General features: G+C 41.2%; 1 protein-coding gene across 4 annotated transcripts in view; it reads right to left on the bottom strand.

Moving 5' to 3' along the window:
• arhgef4 (Rho guanine nucleotide exchange factor (GEF) 4) overlaps positions 1-20,334 on the bottom strand; it is a 332,949-nt gene that overhangs the window by 101,169 nt on the left and 211,446 nt on the right. For 3 of the 4 annotated variants that reach the window (XM_055646144.1, XM_055646142.1, XM_055646143.1), the window contains exons 4-5: positions 15,659-15,988; positions 14,182-14,317 (exon numbers count right to left, since the gene is read on the bottom strand). In XM_055646144.1, coding sequence (XP_055502119.1) covers positions 14,182-14,317; positions 15,659-15,988 — 466 coding nt within the window. The remainder of the gene's footprint in view (positions 1-14,181; positions 14,318-15,658; positions 15,989-20,334) is intronic. The other variant, XM_055646145.1, reaches the window with a different exon arrangement.

The raw sequence follows: 20,334 nt of genomic DNA, 5'->3' as shown, positions 1-20,334 counted from the left end.
TCTTTCTTCACTATCTTTGTTGTCAATGGCACGATAAAACTATCTCTTTTTAATTTTCTTTCCCTCATTATGATGGCAACTTCGGGTATTTTGCACAGAGGTATAACAAACCATTTGTAGGGGAATCATAGATGGAGTGTACAACTCCCATCTGTGGAAGGTACAGGAGTCTGTACCACACTGTGTAAAACTCTCCTGTTTCATAAACCCAGGAGGAACAATTTGGAATCTAAAGACCGATTACATTGCATTATTATTTAGTTTGTGTTGGTACATGACAAAGTCAGTGCTCTAATGGGTTAGTCATGCTTCATAGGTCAGTGTTATGACCTTTATGTTTATGATTCATTGCATGGAAGATTTTTGGGATGAATTATGTTGAAATGGAAGCCGAGGAATTGCTCCATGCTATTGCCTTCAGGCCTTGAGACAGAATTGTGGTCCTCCTAATGCTGCTGGTGAAAGCTGCTCAAAGAACAGGCACTTAAATTGTAAGGCAGACAGAACAACATTGCCAGGTTTCTGTAGTTAAGTTAGAATTTTTTAAATGAAGCCGAGCTCACGATTTTCATTTAAACAAAACAAAAATAAAGCAGCCAGAACAAGATTTTGTTTGTTCAATTTTAAGACATAGTAGTCTGCCAAGACCTGTTTAAAATCATGGAGCAAGATGATGTAGAAAGAACCACAAGGTAGAGGAACCACAAGGTGGCGAAGTCAAGCTCAGTCAAGCAACATTCAGATAAAACTGGTTGTTCATTCCTGATAAGTGTCCTGATAAGGCCACTGATTGGAAAAGAAGCAAGATCATCCTCACATTCCCCGCAAAAGGGGGCATGTGAACAGGCCACGGCCGAGGATTAAGAACAGGATGTCAGGGCAGGTGACGGCTGAGGTGAGATCACAGGCCACAGGTGAGGTGAGATCACAGATCATGTCACCTGTAATCATTAAGCATGATATTAATCCATATACATGCATATATCTATATATAATAGGTGGCTAATATTTCCCTCCAAAAGCTGTCTAGTTTAATTTTTTGTGTGTGTAGTGGCCATTTGGCTTATTTTGTGTGTCATTAATTATGGCATGTGACTTTAAATTTTAGACTGCCCGTTATTAAGTGGGTGGGATTTATTGCCTATTCTAGGGCATGTTTGCAGCTAGGTTTCTTGCGGAGAAGCTTAGTGTTTAGTTTTGAACTTACACGGGGAAGGTTTACCCTTCGACAATGTCATCAATCAATCAATCAAAGACTTTGTCATTCAAAAATACACCAACAAATGCAAGTCTGAACAAAATTTCATTGCAGCTGGCTCACCGTGCAACATAAAACAACAAAAGGATAAAATGGATAAAAAGATAAAATAGATAAAAAGATAAAATAGATAAAATAGATAATGGTGGCGGCACATTATATGGAATTCGAGTCTGATGGCTCAGGGGAAGAAGCTGTTGCAAAACCTGGCCGTTCTGCTCCTTATACTGCGATACCTTTTGCCCGAGGGCAGCAGAGTGAACAGTCCATGATGGAGATGTGTGGGTTCTTTTATAACGGTGTTGGCCTTGGACAAGCAACGTTTGCACGCAATGTCCCGGATTGAAGGAAGATGATTTTTTTCAGCCATCCTCACCACTCTCTGCACGGACTTCCAGTCAGAGGCTTTGCAGTCCCCAAACCAGACAGAGATGCAGCTGGTCAAAATGCTCTCTATGGTGCCCCTGTAGAAAGTGGTGAGGACGGGATGGGGGAGGTGAGCTCTTCTCATCCGGCACAGAAAATGCAAACGCTGCTGCGCTCTCTTAACTAGTGATGCGATGTTTTGTGACCAGGTCAGATTGTTCGTGATCTGCACCACCAGGAACTTAGTGCTACTGACCAACTCCACATCTATGTCATTAATGTGTTGTGGTGTGTGACTGTGCCGGTTTCTCCTGAAGTCAACGATGACCTCCATTGTTTTGTCAATATGTCAGGATCAGATTGTTCGTGTTGCACCAGTCCACCAGTTGTTTCACCTCCTCCCTGTAAGCCAGTTTGTTGTCTTCCCGGATAAGGCCCACCACTGTTGTGTCATCTGCATACTTCATGATGTGGTTTGTACTAAACCTGGCACAACAGTCGTGGGTCATCAGAATAAACAGCAGTGGACTCACGACACAGCCCAGAGAGATGATGTTGGAGGTGTTGGTTCCAACCCGCACTGACTGGGGTCTGTCAGTGAGGAAGTCTATTAGCCAGTTACACAAGGGGGTGCTGAGGCCCAATGAACCCTATGTGATGTTTAACCGAGACATGAGAAGTTTTCTAACGTTTAAAGCGATATGCTGGAGTTTGACAAAGATTAAAGTGTACGAGTCGGAGAAGAAGGTCGGATGTATCTTATTGTTTTTCTTCATCAATAAAGAAACTATGACTCAAAAGACTGTGTTATGAAGATTTATCTGTAAAAAAGCTCTGAAGATCTCATGAAGAGCTCACATGCGTATTACGACATTCTCCTTAACCATGTAGTTTACTTAGAGGCTAGAGGGAGTAATCTCTTGAATGATATGAAAATCTGCTGCTACAGTGTGTACGTACAATGTGTGTGTGTGTGTGTGTGTGTGTTTGGGGGTATGTATATATGGACTTTTTTTTCTCTCTCATTGTTTACATATTTTATTGTGCTGCAGCAAGTAAGAATTTCTGGGACATATGACAATAAAACACTCTTGAATCTTGACACCTCTGTCTGGAGGCCTACTCTGACTTAATTAATGCAAAGGGACTAATCTCAAAGTCAAAGCTAGTTATTATCCATAAGCTGATCGTGAAATTAAAGTCGATGTGAGTATGAATAGAATGGGATACTGAGTTTTGATGCAATGTCACTGAGCTGCAACAATAATTTCCTTTTCCTCTCCATATATTGGTGCTGCCTGCTTTCCTGAGCATTTCCATCTTTTTATGTTTTTATGTTTGATTTCTAACATCTGCAGTGTTTTATTTTTGTATTGCCATGCTTTCCTTTGTTGTGTGTTATGTGTTATCTGGATTAATTTTCTGGAGTAGATCAAGTAAAGGTGAGAGCTGATTACGTCCCTCACTTCGTGTTCATTTGCTGAGTGTAAAATAAATCAACTTCATGATTTTTACTTTCCTGCTTCTTATTAAGTGATTTATTCTGGTATTTATTAAAGTTATAAAATATCTGTTACATAAGGTAAGCCATTCAATTCATATTGTAAGGGTCCACTGTTATTACACTCCTGGATTGCCTTGCAATGGAGTTTACTATTCGGTGATATTGAAAAACTACTGAATTGTTTCAATATCACCCAATATTGCCTGGACATTGGACCACATATTGCTGGATTCTTCAATGCTATGTGAACAAGAGTCAATGCAGCCCAGTGCATGGAATGGGCCATTGCATCACCCTAACTTCACTCTTTTCCCCAGTGTCAGGTGTTCACCAAACTACGTGAGAGTTCCCAGATCTAGAAAACAACTGTGGTTCGGCATGAGTAATAAACACCTGGTTCAAAATGGGCCACTTCACAAGAGAGCACCAAACTCAACTGTGACACTCCTCCCCCTGCTTTCTCCTGCGTGCTCAGGCTGTGCTCAAAATACCACAGGGAGGCTTCAGGAGAATGTAACACTGAGGAATTCACATAATTAATGCATCAGTGCTCAGAATTCTCAGAAGAAGGAGGAGGATTATTTTCTAATCCAGATGAAATGCCATTTCCCACACGGCGTCTCTTTCAGTCCAGCTGACTTCACTCATGTTGTTGGCAGTTTCTGTGTCGATAGAAGCGATGGATGCAAAGACACTTCCTATTATCATTTATAGGCTAAATCTATGCAGTGGTTCTGGACAACCATCTACGATGGGCGGTACAGGAGGGTGTATGTTTGTGAACATGTGTCTGGCTCCTTTCACAAAGCACTGAGGCTCTCTCCATTTCCCCTCCAGCCTCCCTCACATCCATGACCAAAGATCTTATGCTCCGCTATAAGATCTTTGTCCATGACAGCCACAATGTGCAACTGGCATTTAAATGTCTTGGGTGGTGTGCTTGGGTGATAACCATGTGACAATAGCTGCGATACATCAGGAATGGTTCCCATTAGAGGGCAGCTCATGATTATACACATCCTTTCACGTGAAGGCCACAAACCTGTTTGAATACTTGTAGAAACAAAGAGCTGCAAATGCTGTTTTATACCAAAAATAGACACAGAGTGCTGGAGTAACTCAGCGGGTCAGGCAGCATCTCTGGTGGAAGAGGATAGCCAACATTTCAGGTCGGGACCCCTCTTCAGACTAGAGGAAGAGAACTTCTTCAAAGTAGGCATACCTTTCGCAGTCGAGTAAGCCAAATGTAGAAACAAAGAACTGCAGATGCTGGTTTAAACTAATGATAGACACAAAGCGCAAGAGTAACTCAGTGGATCTGGCAGCATCTCTGGAGCAAAAGGATAGGTGACTGTCTGAAGTCCCGACCTGAAATGTCACGTCTCCTTTTCCAGAGATACTACCTGACCCGTTGAGTTACTCCAGCACTTTGTGTCTATGTTGAGACACTTGTTTGGAGCCAATTTTGAAATATTCTGCTGAGGGAAGGGGGAGGGGTCTTGATTTGGCACTGCAGCTGCACTCATAGATAATTTAAGGAATTAAGGAAGATTAAATCTATTTTCTCTTACTTATGCACCAGCCTTTTATGTGGCACTGTCAAATGTCTTCTGAAAATACAAATATACATCTGCAGATTCAGCAGAAGAGTACCTGTAGATGTGATGAATTTGGATAAATTAACAAGGTGACTGGGTATTACATAGAAAAATAAATAAGATCAGCATAAGTGAGTCTTTTTGAAGCTGGATGAATATGACAGATCAATTCTTGTCCCTCAGTTGTCATCAATTTATATTAATGACTTGGCGGAGGGGGCTGATTGTAATGTATTGAATTTTGCTCACGACACAAAACAGGTGGGAGAACTTATTGCAACAAGGATATCAATCAATCAACCTTTATTGTCATTTTGCAAGCAACAGTTGTACGGTGCAAAATGAAAAGACGTTTCCCAGGGAATAGCGGAGCATCGCACATGAAATTTAAAACATTTCACACATAATAACATTAAAAACAATCCAGTCCCTGATGGAACAGTATAAATAGTTAACTCCACCACAGGACAGAGATAGATTGAGTGTGGGGAAAAAACTTCAAAAATGGTTTCATGTACTTTTGGGTCATGCACTTTTGTAAGAGGAATATAAAAGTAGCAAAGTACTGTGGGGTGTACTGTACTCTCCATAATGTTTGGGACAGAGATCCATCATTTATTTATTTGCCTCTGTACTCCAATTTGAGATTTGTAATAGAAAAAAATCACGTGGTTAAAGTGCACATTGTCAGATTTTATCAAAGTGTATTTTTATACATTTTGGTTTAACCATGTAGAAATTACAGCTGTGTTTATACATTGTCCCCCCCATTTCGGGCACCATAATGTTTGGGACACATGGCTTCACAGGCGTTTGTAATTGCTCAGGCGTGTTTATATACCTTCTTAATGCTGGTATAAGAGAGCTCTCTGCACCCAGTCTTTCCTCCAGTCTTTCCATCACCTTTGGAAACTTTTATTGCTATTTATTGACATGAGGACCAAAGTTGTGCCAATGAAAGTCAAACAAGCCATTATGAGACTGAGAAACAAGAATAAAACTGTTCGAGACATCAGCCAAACCTTAGGCTTACCAAAATCAACTGTTTGGAACATCAGTAAGAAGAAAGAGAGCACTGGTGAACTTATCACAAAGGGACTGGCAGGCCAAGGAAGACCTCCACAGCTGATGACATAAGAATTTTATCTATAATAAAGACAAATCCCCAAACACTTGTCCGACAGATCAGAAACACTCTTCAGGAGAGGTGCGGATTTGTCAATGACCACTGTCCACAGAAGACTTCATGAACAGAAATACTGCAAGATGCAAACCACTGGTTAGCCACAAAAATAGGATGACCAGATTACAGATTGCCAAGAAGTACTGAAAAGAGCAACCACAGCTCTGGAAAAAGGTCTTGTGGACAGATGAGACAAAGATTAACATATCAGAGTGATAGCAAGAGCAGTGTATGGAGGAGTGAAGGAACTGCCCAAGATCCAAAGCATAGCATCTCATCTGTGAAACACGGTGGTGGGGGTGTTATAGCCTGGGCATGTATGGTTGCTGAATGTACTGGCTCATTTATCTTCATTGATGATACAACTGCTGATGGTAGTAGCATAATGAATTCTGAAGTGTATCGAAACTCATTGCCCGCAGTTCATTCCACTGCAAGACAATGATCCCAAACATACTGCTAAAGCACCAAAGGAGTTTTTCAAAGCTAAAAAATTGTAATTTCTTGAGTGGCCAAGTCCATCACCTGAACTGAACCCAAATGAGCATGCCTTTTATATGCTGAAGAAAAAACTGAAGGGGATTAGCCCCCAAAACAAGCATAAGCTAAAGATAGCTGCAATACAGGCCCGGCAGAACATCACTCTGCCAGGCCTGTAATTTGTTCTAATACAAATCTCAAATTGTGGAGTACAGAGGCAAATAAATAAATGGGTCTTTGTCCCAAACATAATGGAGGGCTCTCATGGTAGGTGTTCAAATGCACAGTTCACAAAAAAAAAATAACAGGTGAGTTGGGAATGTCTAAAGAAGTGTCCCCACCTGAGATGTCACCTATCCATGTTCTCCAGAGATGTTCTCCAGAGATGCTATCTGACCTGCTGACTTACCCATAGAAACATAGAAACATAGAAAATAGGTGCAGGAGTAGGCCATTCGGCCCTTCGAGCCTGCACCGCCATTCAATATGATCATGGCTGATCATCCAACTCAGTATCCTGTACCTGTCTTTTCTCCATACCCCCTGATCCCTTTAGCCACAAGGGCCACATCTAACTCCCTCTTAAATATAGCCAATGAACTGGCCTCAACTACCTTCTGTGGCAGAGAATTCCAGAGATTCACCACTCTCTGTGTACCAGGTGTCTTTTAAAAAAAAAAGTAAATAGCGTAATAGCCTTTATTACAAGAAGGTTAGAGACTGGAAGGAAGAAAGCATTATTACAAGTGTTCAAGGTATTGATGAGGCCACATCTGGATTACTCAGGCATAGTTCTAATTCTTTAAAAACAAATATTTTGGCATTGGTGGCAATCCAAAAAGGATTCCCTTGGTTAATTCCAGGGCCAAGAGGGTGAAGAAGTGGACCAGCAGCACTTTACACCAGAGAATGACTGCAGCAAACCAGAAAATGGCAGCTGTTAGTAATGGCTATACAGTACACTATCGTTTTAGCAGAAGAATAGGAAGGGATTAGGAAAGTATGCAAGTCTTCTCTCGTGGAACAAAACTCGTTTAATCTTACAGACATAGGGCAGCATAGGACCAGGTTGGACCAGATAGTTGCTCTGACAATCCTAAGAATAAGGAGTGTTCCGTGAAATATCTGTCCAATTATCACTTAAGAGTTTCCAAATGCTGATGACACATAGCTAGAGATGAAAATAAAGTGAATAGGACAAAATATCCCACAAAGAACAGATTATGTGATTTGGGCAAAGATCTGTCAAATGGAGTGCAATATGAAGGAAGACACGAGTGGAGTGGCTCATTGGGAGCACCTGCATCGGGGGAAGCTGTGCTGAGATGGTCCTTTATTTGAGCGTAAGTGCTGAAGCTATGGCTCAAGAGACTTCAGCCAGGATGGTGAAGACAAGACAAGATAAGGTCTGTTTTTGGTTGTAAGTCTTCCTAGGTCTTAGTGCAGTAGGAATAGCAGTTAGGGTATTGTTGGGATATTGTTGATGTTGATAGCAGTTAGGGCATTGGTTTGCTACTCATGCAGGATGTGGGATCCTGTGGACTGCACGTGTGGAGTGCATCCAGCTGCAGCTCATGACCAACCGCTTGGGGGAACTGTAACTGGATGACCTCAGAATTGTCCAGAGACTGAGAGTGTCATAGATAAGAAATATAAGTATTCACACCCAGGAGATGGGTGACCACCAGGAGTTGTCAAAGAGTGCAGGAATCTGCTGTGGCAAATTCCCTTAAAAATGTATCTCCTTTTGGATATTGTTGATGTGAATGACTGTTCAGAGGAGAGCAGCAGCAGCAGTCAGACCTGAGGCATCAGGCCTGACTCTGTGGAGGTGTGGAGTCTGTGTGGAGATTTCATTTTCTCATGACAACATGGGTTCCTGCAGTTACTACCGTGTCCTCCTGCATCCGAAAAACCAAGGAGCTGGTGGGTTCATTTACCATTGTAAATTGCACCTAGTGTGTGCATATATTGCAAAGATCTGGGGTGAATTGATGAGGATGTGGAGAGAATGAAATGGGAATAGTATAAATAGGTGTGATGGTCTGCCCACCGAGTCCACGCTGGCCATCAATCACCTGTTCACGCTGGTTCTATGTTATCCCACGTTCTCATCCACTCACTACACACTCGGGGCAATTTACAAAGGCCAATTCACCTACAAACACCGTACATCTTTGGGATGTGGGAGAAAATTGGAGCACCCGGAGGAAACACACATGGTCACAGGGAGAACGTGCAAACTCCATACAGATGACACCCGAGGTCAGGATCAAACCCAGTTCTCCAGTGCTGTGAGGCAGCAGCTCTCACAGCTGCTGCCACTGTGAAACAATTTATTTAAAGGAAGATCAAAAAATCTTATGACAACCTTTCAGGAGGTTGGTACCTCCGATAAATCTCTGAGTCTTCGTGGAAAATATGATGGACCTTTGTTGCATAGAGAAGGGGTTGTGCTGAATCTGGAGGAAGACCCGAGCCCTTTAACAGCTCCTGAAAATAGTTCTCCTACATCAAATAAATTGGATAACCAATTTTATGAAGCTTGAAATTAGAATTGAAATAAATTTGAAGAGGAAGATGCAACGATCAATAACATTCTCAAACTGTTGTAAACCTTATAATAAATCTGAGTTTACGCCAGTGGTTCTTTTCTGACAGCTTCTTTGTGTTCTTATATAGGAATTTTATTGATTGAAAAGAAAGATAAATGTGATACTTGAGTTAATTTAATTTGTTATCAAATAAACAGATGGCAAGGTTGTTAGGAAAGTTTAGACTGGGGTTCCCAGGGTGATACTGGGGGAGTACTGCAGTGCCAGATGCACAGCCTATCTGGTGAAACCCGAAATCAAGTACAGGCAGAGGTAGAAAATCCCACGACACATCCCTACGTTGCGACTAACATTCATACCTCAGTCAACACCACAACCTTGCTGCATATAAATTTGCGCCACACGTAACTACATTTCATTGTGACTCCATTCCAACAAGTGAAACATTACTTGCAAAGATGTCATGAATGCACTGAAGAAAGCGACTGATTACATTATGGTCTGGAATGGCACAAGAGGCAGCAGAGAGTGGTGGATTCAGCCCTGTCCATCATGGACAAAGCTCTCCCCACCATCAATGGCATCTACATGGGAATCTGCCTCAAGAAGCTGGCATCTATCATCAAGGATCCCTCCCATTCCAGTTATGCCCTCTTCTCATTGCTGCCGTCAGGCAGGAGGTACGGAGGCCTGAAGTTGCCACCCGCATGTGCAGGAACAGCTACTTTGCTACAACTCTCAGGTTCTTGAACCAATCAGCACAACTCTAACGCTATCTCAACATTGCAATACAACAGACCACCTCTTCCACACCGTGGATTTGTTTTTTTTTCCCTATTGTGTTTTACATCAATGTCTTATAGTTTTTTCAGACTTTTTTTCTTTGTTCTGCCTTGCAGCACTTTTAATTTTTACGTATAATTAATGTACATTTATGTCTCTTTCATGCTTTTGTGTTTCAATTCAAGTCTATCAATCTGTGATGCTGCTGCAAGGAAGATTTTCCTTACACCTGTACCTCACCGTACTTGAGCATATGGCAGTAAATTCTACTTGACTTGAGGATGAGAACAAAGCAATGAAGTTAGAATCTATTTTCCTACTGACCATCTTTGGCTATTCTACGCCACCTATAGGTTCATAAGAATTTCACTGCCAGTGAAATGTTTCAATAAACTAGACGCACAATTGCTCCCTTACAATATTGGATACTGAGCTTATTTCTTTAGACTCCCAAAACTCTCCTGAGCTGCCATGGGAAAAGGATTTCAAAGGAAAAGATCCAAAGATGTGCTCAAATCATTCGCCTTGATCTTCATTTTCCTTGAACTCCATCTCTTTTGATGTCTAATTTTCACACCTTATCCTTCCTTTATCTCCTCCCACTCCCCTGACACGCAGTCTGAGGAAGGGTCTCGAAATGAGTTGCTCCAGAATTCTGTGTCTGTCATTCTCCTTTAATTGTTGGGGTCTTGTTTCACCTCACTACTCAGTTTGGAAAAGGAGCATTTGGGATGGCATTGAGAATCTAGAGTCCATGTATTGGTAGCACACAGAGTCCCTGCATAAGTGGCAAGATAAGTTAACCACTTCACTAGCCACATCTCTAGAAGTGTCTATTGTTCACAACATGACTTCAGAATCCATAGAAGCTAGTCATCCTCTATCCTGTGGGATGACCTAAGAAAACGTGGTTATTGTGAGTTAATTTGGAGTCACCTGTCCCATTGTGCTACTGTTCCTCTATTTTGTTAAAGCTGATAAAAAAAAATGTATATAAGAAAGTTACATCTGTATGTGATAACAATTATACATGTGTACAATGCAATGGTGTCATTTGAAAGAGTTTTGGTTGTAAAGCTTAAACATTTTAATATAAGCAAAAGCATGGGTCAAATTAATAATTTAGCAGATGACAGTAAACTGGGTGGTATCTTAGTGAAGATAGTTATCAAAAAATTATAGCAGGACCTAGATCAGATGGGCAGGTGGGCTGTGGATATAACTAATGGAGTTTAATGCAGATAAGTTGGAGGTGTTGCGTTTTTGGAAGTGAAACCACAGTAGGACCTTCACATTGAATGCAAGGCTCCGGGGCGTGTTGTAGAGCAAGAGAGATCTAGGAGTGCAGGTGCAAAATTTCCTGGTAGATAGGGTGGTGAAAAAGGCTTTCAGTACATTGGCCTTCATCAGTCAGGGTATTGAATGAAGAAGTTAGGATGTGTATGTTACAGTTGTACACAGCAGGTGAGGGCGCATTTGGAGTATTGTGTTCAGATTTACGTGGATGTTGCCAGAACTTGAGGGCTTGAGTTGTAGGGAGTTGTTGGGCAAGCTAGGACTTTGGAGCGCAGGACACTGAGAGATGGTAAAGGTGATAAAGGTAATTCAAATCATCAGAGAATGGATAGAGTAAATGCACAGAGTATTTTATGCAGTGGGGTAAAATTAAGAAGGGGATATAATACAGTAGGTTTATGGTGAGAGGGGAAAGATTTAATAGGAATCTTTTCAAGCAAGATGGTGATGGGTATAGAGAATGCGCTGTTGGAGGAGGTAGTTGAGGTTTTCTTTATGTAGCACTGGTGAGAGATCATTGCTGCTCTGGCTTGCACCTTCGGCTATGCAAGATTAAAAGGGAGTGCTAGCTGAAATGTCAATTCACGAAATGGCACTGCAGTGTCAAATCAGTATTGTGTGCAGCTTAATGCCACAACATGTTTACTCGATTCACGCCAGATGCCATATTAAAATGCGACAAACACGCCAACAAACACCCACCTGATGTCACCTGAATAGACATCAAAGCTCGTGTAGATATCAGTCATCTCATTAGAACAAGATCAATTCAATTCAATTCAACTTTAATGTCATTGCACAAATACAAGTATGGGTACAACGAAATGCAGTTTAGCGTCAGTCCGTAGTACCCAGGTATTCGGCTCATATTTCCCCCAATTTCATGAGAACTCAAATCTCTACACTTCATGGCAACCCTACCTTTGGGATAACTTTTGACATTGTTTCCCAGATACTTTATGAAATAAATGAGTTGCAGAAATCATTTCCACATGATATCCTGAGCATGCAATGTTATTCAAAATCTGAATGCTATAAAGATTGTTTTGTGTTATATAGCTTTGAATCATCAAACAAGGCAGAAGAAAAAAAACAGTCAAGCTTTTAACATGTATAGATTGTTTTCAATAGTGGTCTCCGAATTAGCAAAATGTACAGTAATTTGTTTTAAAGAAATATATTAATCAATGGTTCTAAAGCAACCTGTATTGTCATCTTATTTACTGTACTTTATTTTTCTTAGCTGCCATACTCAAAAATATCAAAATTACATTGTTATTTATCTCCCAGGAGTTGTATTCATCTTAAATAATGGTTCCACAATAACAGTATAGTTACCAACACATTAATTTCCAATGCCAACAGACTTTCTTAAATTCAAATAATTAGCAAAGTACTCTTCTCTTCAGGACAATAATCCTGGCTTGTTGGTTATTAATTCTCTTTCATTTTTGCTACCTAACAATTCTTTGGACACATTAGCTTGGTGAATTACCAGGCCAAGCACATCAGTACCTGTAGCCATTGATTGGAGCCCATCCCAGGGCATCCCACAAATAAGACTAACCCCCAAATATGCTGGCTGCGCTATGTACACAACATTGGGAGAATGGAAATAATGTTGCCCAACTACCTCTTGTGTGGACCACTTCACCCTTGATAAAAACAAGCATCTTCTAAGTAAAGAAGTAGCAGTAACCTCTACATTGGGAGAGTAGAACAAGGACCTAAAATTAGTTTACATTGAGTAGTCACAAAATGCTGGAGTAACTCAGCGGGACAGGCAGCATCTCAGGAGAGAAGGAATGGATGACTTATCGGGTCGAGACCCTTCCTCAGAATGATGTCATGGGAGTGGGCGGGGCAGAGATAGAATGTAGCCGGAGATAGTAAGACTGGTGGGAGAACTGGGAAGGGGAGAGGATGGAGAGAGAGGGAAAGCAAGGGCTATTTGAAGTCAATGTTCATACCATTGGGGTGTAAGCTACCCTAGCGAAATATGAGGTGCTGTTCCTCCCAAGCGCAATAATAGTGGTTGATTTAATGGAAATGGGCATTCCAGTTTTCCAATTCTGGTCTCAATTGGTACGCCTAATGGTCATTTCCCAACGAATAATGGATGGAAAGCAGGAGTGAAGAACCTACTTGATCCTTTTTCTCTCAATCTCAACATGCGTTCTGAAGCCAATTGTTACCAGTCACCACAGCCTAAATTGCTCTTAATATATAAGCTATAGATAAACATTCAGTCTTCAGTTGCTCGTGCTGTATCAAATCTAGGTACTTCAGATGATAATTCACTGATTAACTATTAGTTTAAATGAAAAAATATTGCATATAATGTCAAACAAAATTAATAAGAACTTTACATAGTACACCTGGCATGGAGTCATTGTTTCGCTCCAGAACGTTATAGACAGTTCAATGTTCATAAGGACCACAGCCTGGGGTGAGTGTGCATTCAGTAGCCTTTGCTGAGGGAAAGACTAAAGGGCCTGTCCCACGAGCATGTGACTGCATGAGGCAAATGCGACCAAACCAGAAGCGGGGGCCGCGCGGAGGTCGAGTGATCCCGTACAGGGCCGGTCCCACCAGCATGCGACAGCATGCAGCGAGCGTGACCAAACCAGAAGCGGGGGCCGCACGGAGGTAGAGTGATCCCGTACGAGTTGACGTGAAGTTCGCGCGTGACGTACGGCGTCAAGACGCTGCGTACGGCGTCGAGATGCTGCGCACGCCCGTCGAGGCGGTGCGTACGACCAAAATGTGGCTGCAGGCCGTTGCCGCGCGGAGTTTTTGGACAGTCAGTTTTTCGGAGCCCAGCTCCGCACAACTCCACACGGCTCCGGCGATTGGTGGGGCCTGCTCGCAAGGCCGTATGGCTCAAGTGACCATGTTAGGTTGCGCTTGCCGCATGCAGTCGCCTGCTCGTGGGACAGGCCCTTAAGCTACAGGTCAAACATTGTGAACTGGATAAATCAGGACAAGTAATTTACTGTGGTGCTATACTAATGAGTCAGAATTGTGAACATTTTGAAACAGAGTTTACCGGGGCTGGCCTGCAAAGACGTGAGGATTTTTCCTCCTCCTAATACCAAACGAAGTACCATTTGCTTTTTCAAAGAAAAGTCCTTGTTAAATAATCTTGGATTACTTACCAGAAGTTGCCATCCATCGTTTACGACCTATACAGTCCAGTCCTGTTGGTGTGCTCTGGGATAAGGAAAGAAATCTGAAGGGAATGTCTTTGAAGGTAGCAGAGAGAGGTGGCAGATATGGAAATCTTATTCCAACCTGTGGAGAAGATAAATAATTCAATATAGTCTAAATAACTAACCAGTTCAGTTTTTCTCTATACTGATCATGTCGATGACTGCTCATTAGATTGATGGATACCAATCAATCAGTCCATTCACCCAAAAGATGCAAAAATAATATAAAGATTAAACCCATTTATCTAAATAAAGTGCACAATATTGTACCAAAGATAATTTTGTCTTTTAAATATAATAAAATAAAATGTATAATTAACACAGTTCGAGCAAACCCATATTAAATTATTTGATATTTATAAAATGATTATTTAGCTATCCTCAAAGATGAAGAGTGGACTACAGGCAACACCTACAGGTAGATGAGATGATTATGCACTCATGTCCTGGTATGAGCTACATAGTAGGACTGGAAGCATTTCAGTAATATATACCCAAAACAAAGGAAAGCAGTCATGGAGAGAAAGCCAAGAGATGAAACAAATCCCACAGACGAAAAACATCAACAGTTATAGAAAATTGTGTGTCTGTTTTCTCAGCAACCTGCGCACACAGAAGGAACAAGATGAATTTGCTTAGGTGAATCGTTGATGAAAGATGAGTTCAAAACTGATGTTGTTACTTGGTTATTGCCAATGCTCTATGGGGTGAGGAGAGAGTAAGGGATCCTGCTACAACAATAAATTAAATGGTGCACTGTTGGAGTTACGTGGTAAGTGTATCTCTGGCTGTTACGCATTGTGGCAATGTAAATAATTCTGTGGAAACTTCTCCCATTTGCTATCCCAAGTCAGACTTTAAACAGGAACATTTTGCCAATTTCACTTAGAATAACAGAGGAAATCGCCAATCAATATAACTTAGACCATTATGATGCACAGCCACATGCAAGCTCATGATCCCAAAATATCAGTTAGATATGAAGATATTTACTTCTAGTTTGTTATGACGTTATATTAACACAATAATTGATGATGGAAGGACAGCAAAGAGAATAAGAAACTAGGACATTCATTGAAACTTCCCAAGATAACAAGTTATTTGATTAACAAAGAATAATTTCAGAAACCATGTATCATTTACACATTCTCTTCCTGTTACCTTATTGCTTAAAACCAATACTCCAATGCATGCTTCAAATCCAAAGTAACTGCTAATAATTCTGAAAAGATAGTGATACCCCAAGATGAGACAGCCAGACTGAAGCCCAGAGCCAACTATGTCAAACTATCGCAGAAGACAAATGATTGAGAGGACAGTTGGTGAAGTGAGGCATCCAGAGACACATAGCTATGAGAGGAAGGTGAGGTGTAAAAGTGGCGGAGGCTCACAACCCATCAGAGGACATGATGCTTTATCTTACTTCATTGCAAACCTCAACGGTGGTCCTGCCATGCTGTGCTCTGCTGTTCTCTAGGTCTGCAATCAACTTCCTCCGCCTCTTCCTCGCTTCTTCTTGCAAAAGTTCATCTGAGCTGCATCGCTTGTAAGGCAATAAACATAACTCTTCTGTTTCATCTTCACTGTCTAGTTTATATTTCACCTCATGTTCAGAGCGACCAAATAACCAGGCCAACTGGCCAACGTCTGAGATTGGGCGCTGCCGCGGATGATTCTGTTGGTGGCTTCTCAGGACCGTGGAAGCAGTTGGATTCATCTCCTGCGAGGTTTGGGTTGGATGCTTACTTACTTCCTGTGTGGCAGTGCCGGTAGAGAAACGTGTCAGATTCAAACATTCATGGAATGAACATGAGCACATGTGACATAATGATAGAATATGAGGCTAACCTTCTGTGCACTCAGGAATATCAGAATTGACATTCTTCTTGTTATGGATTTGGCAGGTGGTTGAAACAAGCCCTTTGATCCTCCATAGAAATATCTGCTCGTAAACATTTTAAGAATGTCTTCAACTCTCCCCCCCCCCCCCCCCCCCCCCCCCTCCACTCCACCCAATGTCACAGATGTAAACACACTTACTAAATTTTGTAGATGTTGTGTAATCTCTTTATGAGGCTTTATGAGTTGTTGATGTGTGTTTCACTGTAATATTTGACTCAAGATCTTCAAGTGTAACATATCTAACACATGTTCCTCTGAAATGGACATATTTGGGAGATGAGGGAACTGTTGAGGAGAGTTTGCCCACTTACCTAAGCGCAGGCGACATTGGATTAATTTTATTGGGTGTGCATTATGTGTTATGTTATTTCAGTCATAACTATTATGTCAGTTATGTTGTTTCAGGACATCATTTTCTTTGCCTCAGGCATGACATAAAGTTCATACTACATTTAATAAAACTGATGATGGTCAAGGAATGCACCAAAATCAATTCATACATAAACGTGTTAAATTGATGCCAATGAACCCATTATTGACAATAGACATTGCTAATTTGGTATAAAATGGTCCAAATTGATTCCTTGCATATGCTCTATATATATATATATATATATATCAGTATTAGAATGAGCTGAATGGGTAGGTGGAAAAGTAACCTGATACATAGTAAATACCTATGCCCAGAGTATATGAAAAAAATTAAACCCTTTTGACATTGCCTAAGATTGGCATGAGCAAGGATCCCCCACTTTATTTACTCAACAATTGTATCCACTTGTTACTGGACACAAACACCAAGGTGACAACTATGTACCCCTTACATTGTTGGGAGGATTATGCAGCGAGAAACTGAAGGTTTTACACACTCCTGCATTACTTCATGTATCTCCCAAAATGTTTGGAATTCCCACATGTGAAGGAGAGCATGAAAGGTGGAAGCCCCAAATGACCTAACATTGCTCATACTTTCTCTGCCATTCCACATGGGATGCATCAGTGGAGCACAAAGTTGGGGAAATTCCATTTCACTTAAAATGGACAATCTACTTGCACAGCCTGCAACGGATTTATGTATTTTGCTATTTTTTAAGATTATTATTTTAATTATTCAAGTTTATTCAAATAGTTTTAACTGTGTCTATTTCTTTTTTGAATTTTTATTAAATATGTTTTGTTATTTTTTAAATGTGGTTTAGTCATTTGATTAATGTTCACAGATCCCAAATGTTTCTTAACTTTTCAGAAACTTTAACTATGACTAAACAAGTAGGTGTAATTTGCAGGCTATCAAAGTTTAATTAGCACTTATGCAAGTTGGTCTCCTTTGGCCCAACTACCTCGCAAACATATCTACAGGTGAATAGATCTTGCCACTGTGATTGTAACCGGTTTAGTCGAGGAAGTCTCCACAAGTGGATGAGAAAAGGAGATGCAATTGTGCATAGCTCATGATGACCATAAAATTCATATGTAATTAGATATGTCCGAGCAAATTGCAGGCACTAGAGAGGAAATTGCGGGAGCCCTGGTTGAAATTTACGAGTTGTCCTTAAATACAGGAGAGGTGCCTGAAGACTGGAGGCTGGCAAATGTTGTGCCTCTTTTCAATAAGGGCTGCAGGGAAAATGCCGGCAACTATAGGCCGTTGAGCTTAACATCTGTAGTTGGAAAGTTACTAGAGAGTATTCTGAGGGATTGGTTATACAGGCATTTGGATGAGCAAGGGCTGATTAGGGATAGTCAGCATGATTTTGTACGTCGGAGGTCGTGTCTCACAAATCTGATAGATTTTTTTGAAGACATGACCAAAAAGGTCGATGAAGGCAGAGCTGTAGATGTTGTGTACATGGATTTCAACAAGACATTCAAAAAGGTTCTTCATGGTAGGCTGCTCTGGAAGGTTAGATCCCATGGGATCCAAGGAGAGATAGCTGAATGGATAGCAAATTGGCTCCAAGGAAGGAAGCAGAGGGTGATGGTGGAAGGTTGCTTCTTAGACTGGAGGCCTGTGACTAGTGGTATTCCTCTGGGTTCGGTGCTGGGCCCGTTAGTGTTTGTCATCACATCAATGATTTGGATGAGAACATAGAGGGCAAGATTAGCAAGTTTGCTGATGATACAAAAGTTAGTGGTTTTGCAGATTGTGAAGATGGTTGTGAAAGATTGCAGCAGGATCTGGGTCGATTGGCCAGGTGGGCAGAGGAATGGTTGATGGAATTTAATACAGAGAGGTGTGAGATGTTGCATTTTGGGACATCGAACAAGGGCAGGATCTTCACAGTAAATGGTAGACCTCTGTTGTAGTGTTATAGAGCAGAGGGATCTAGGAGTGCAGGTACATTGTTCCTTGAAGGTCATCACAGGTAGATAAGGTGGTCAAAAATACATTTGGCACTTTGACCTTCATCAGCCAGAGTATTGAGTATAGAAGTTGGGTGGTCATGTTGCAGTTGTATAAGACGTTGGTGAGACCGCATTTAGAATATGGTGTTCAGTTCTGGGTACCATGTTATAGGAAAGATATTATCAAGCTTGAAAGGGTTCAGAGAAGATTTACGAGGATGTTACCAGGACTAGAGGGTGTGAGCTATAGGGAGAGGTTGAGTAGGCTGAGTCTCTATTACATGGACCACAGGAGGATGAGGGGGATCTTATAGAGGTGTACAAAATCATGAGAGGAATAGATCGGGTGGATGCACAGAGTCTCTTGCCCAGAGAAAGGGAATCGAGGACCAGAGGACATAGGTACAATATGAGGGGGAAAATATTTAATAGGAATCCAAGGGGTAACTTTTTCACACAAAGGCTGGTGGGTGTATGGAACAAGCTGCCAGAGGAGGTGGTTGAGGTTGGGACTATCCCATTGTTTAAGAAACAGTTGGACATGTACATGAATGGGACGGGTTTGGATGGATATGGACCCAGCACAGGTAAGTGGAATTAGTGTAGTTGGGACATTGTTGGCCGGTGTGAGCAAGTTGGGCAGAAGGGCCTGTTTCCACACTGTTTGACTCTATGTGTAGGAAGGAACTGCAGATGCTGGTTTAAACCAGAGATAAACACAAAATGCTGGAGTAACTCAGCGGCACAGACAGCATCTCCGGAGAGAAGTAGATTCAGTCTGAAGAAGGGTCTCGACCCAAAATGTCACCCATTCCTTCTCTCCATAAAATTTATATGATGTGCTTTGGTGCAATTTATGTATGTAAAATGTAAACGACTTGACTCCACGGTGATCCAGAAATAATGTAACTGCGTTTACTACCTTTGGCCAGTAGGTGGTAGATTCACCATTTCAAAATCAAATATCATCCATATTGTTGGTGCAGTATATCGTTGCTATTGGCAACATTAAAAAAGGCAGCAATCATTGTTTTAAGCTTGGCTAACATTTATCTTTTTAAATTAAGCCACATAAAAATTGTTTTGTTGTCCTAATCCAATTGACATTGGGGAGAAAAGATGAATGATTGTAGAATTGATGATCTTGAAACACTTTGAAAGTTTGGTTACCTGCCTCAGCATTCATTCAAATCAGCTCCACACCACTCTTTTTGATGAATACTACCAATATTACTAAGAATTTTGCTTTAGTCACTAGCCTCGTGACCTCAAGAAACATTCCTTGCAAAGTATTGTCAATTGTTCCTCAAAAAGCAGTTATAATCAAAAAGAAAGAAAATATAAATCCTTATTTTATGCTAATATTTACGACAGATAATTGTTAATCATTTACAGGGAAAAATGTTATTTAAAATATATATTAACGAATTAGACGAAGGAATTAAATGTATAATCTACGTTTACGGATTACACAACGTTGGGTGGCAGTGTGAGCTGCGAAGAGGATGCTATGAGGCAGCAGGGTGACTTGGATAGGTTGGGTGAGTGGGCAGATGCGTGGCAGATGCAGTATGATGTGGATAAATGTGAGGTTATCCACTTCGGTGGCAAGAACAAGAAGGCAGATTATTATCTGAACGGTATCAGATTAAGAACAGGGGAGGTGCAACGAGACCTGGGTGGCCTTGTACATCAGTCACTGAAAGTAAAGTGAGACCACACCTGGAGTATTGTGTGCAGTTTTGGTCTCCTAATTTGACGAAGGACATTCTTGCTTTTGAGAGAGTGCAGTGTAGGTTCACCAGGTTAACTCCCGGAATGCGGGACTGGCATATGATGAAAGAATGGATC

Source organism: Leucoraja erinacea, chromosome 14, assembly GCF_028641065.1.
Source record: "Leucoraja erinacea ecotype New England chromosome 14, Leri_hhj_1, whole genome shotgun sequence".
In the NCBI taxonomy this organism is placed as follows: Eukaryota; Metazoa; Chordata; class Chondrichthyes; order Rajiformes; family Rajidae; genus Leucoraja; species Leucoraja erinaceus.
This window is presented reverse-complemented; position numbering and strand designations above follow the sequence as displayed.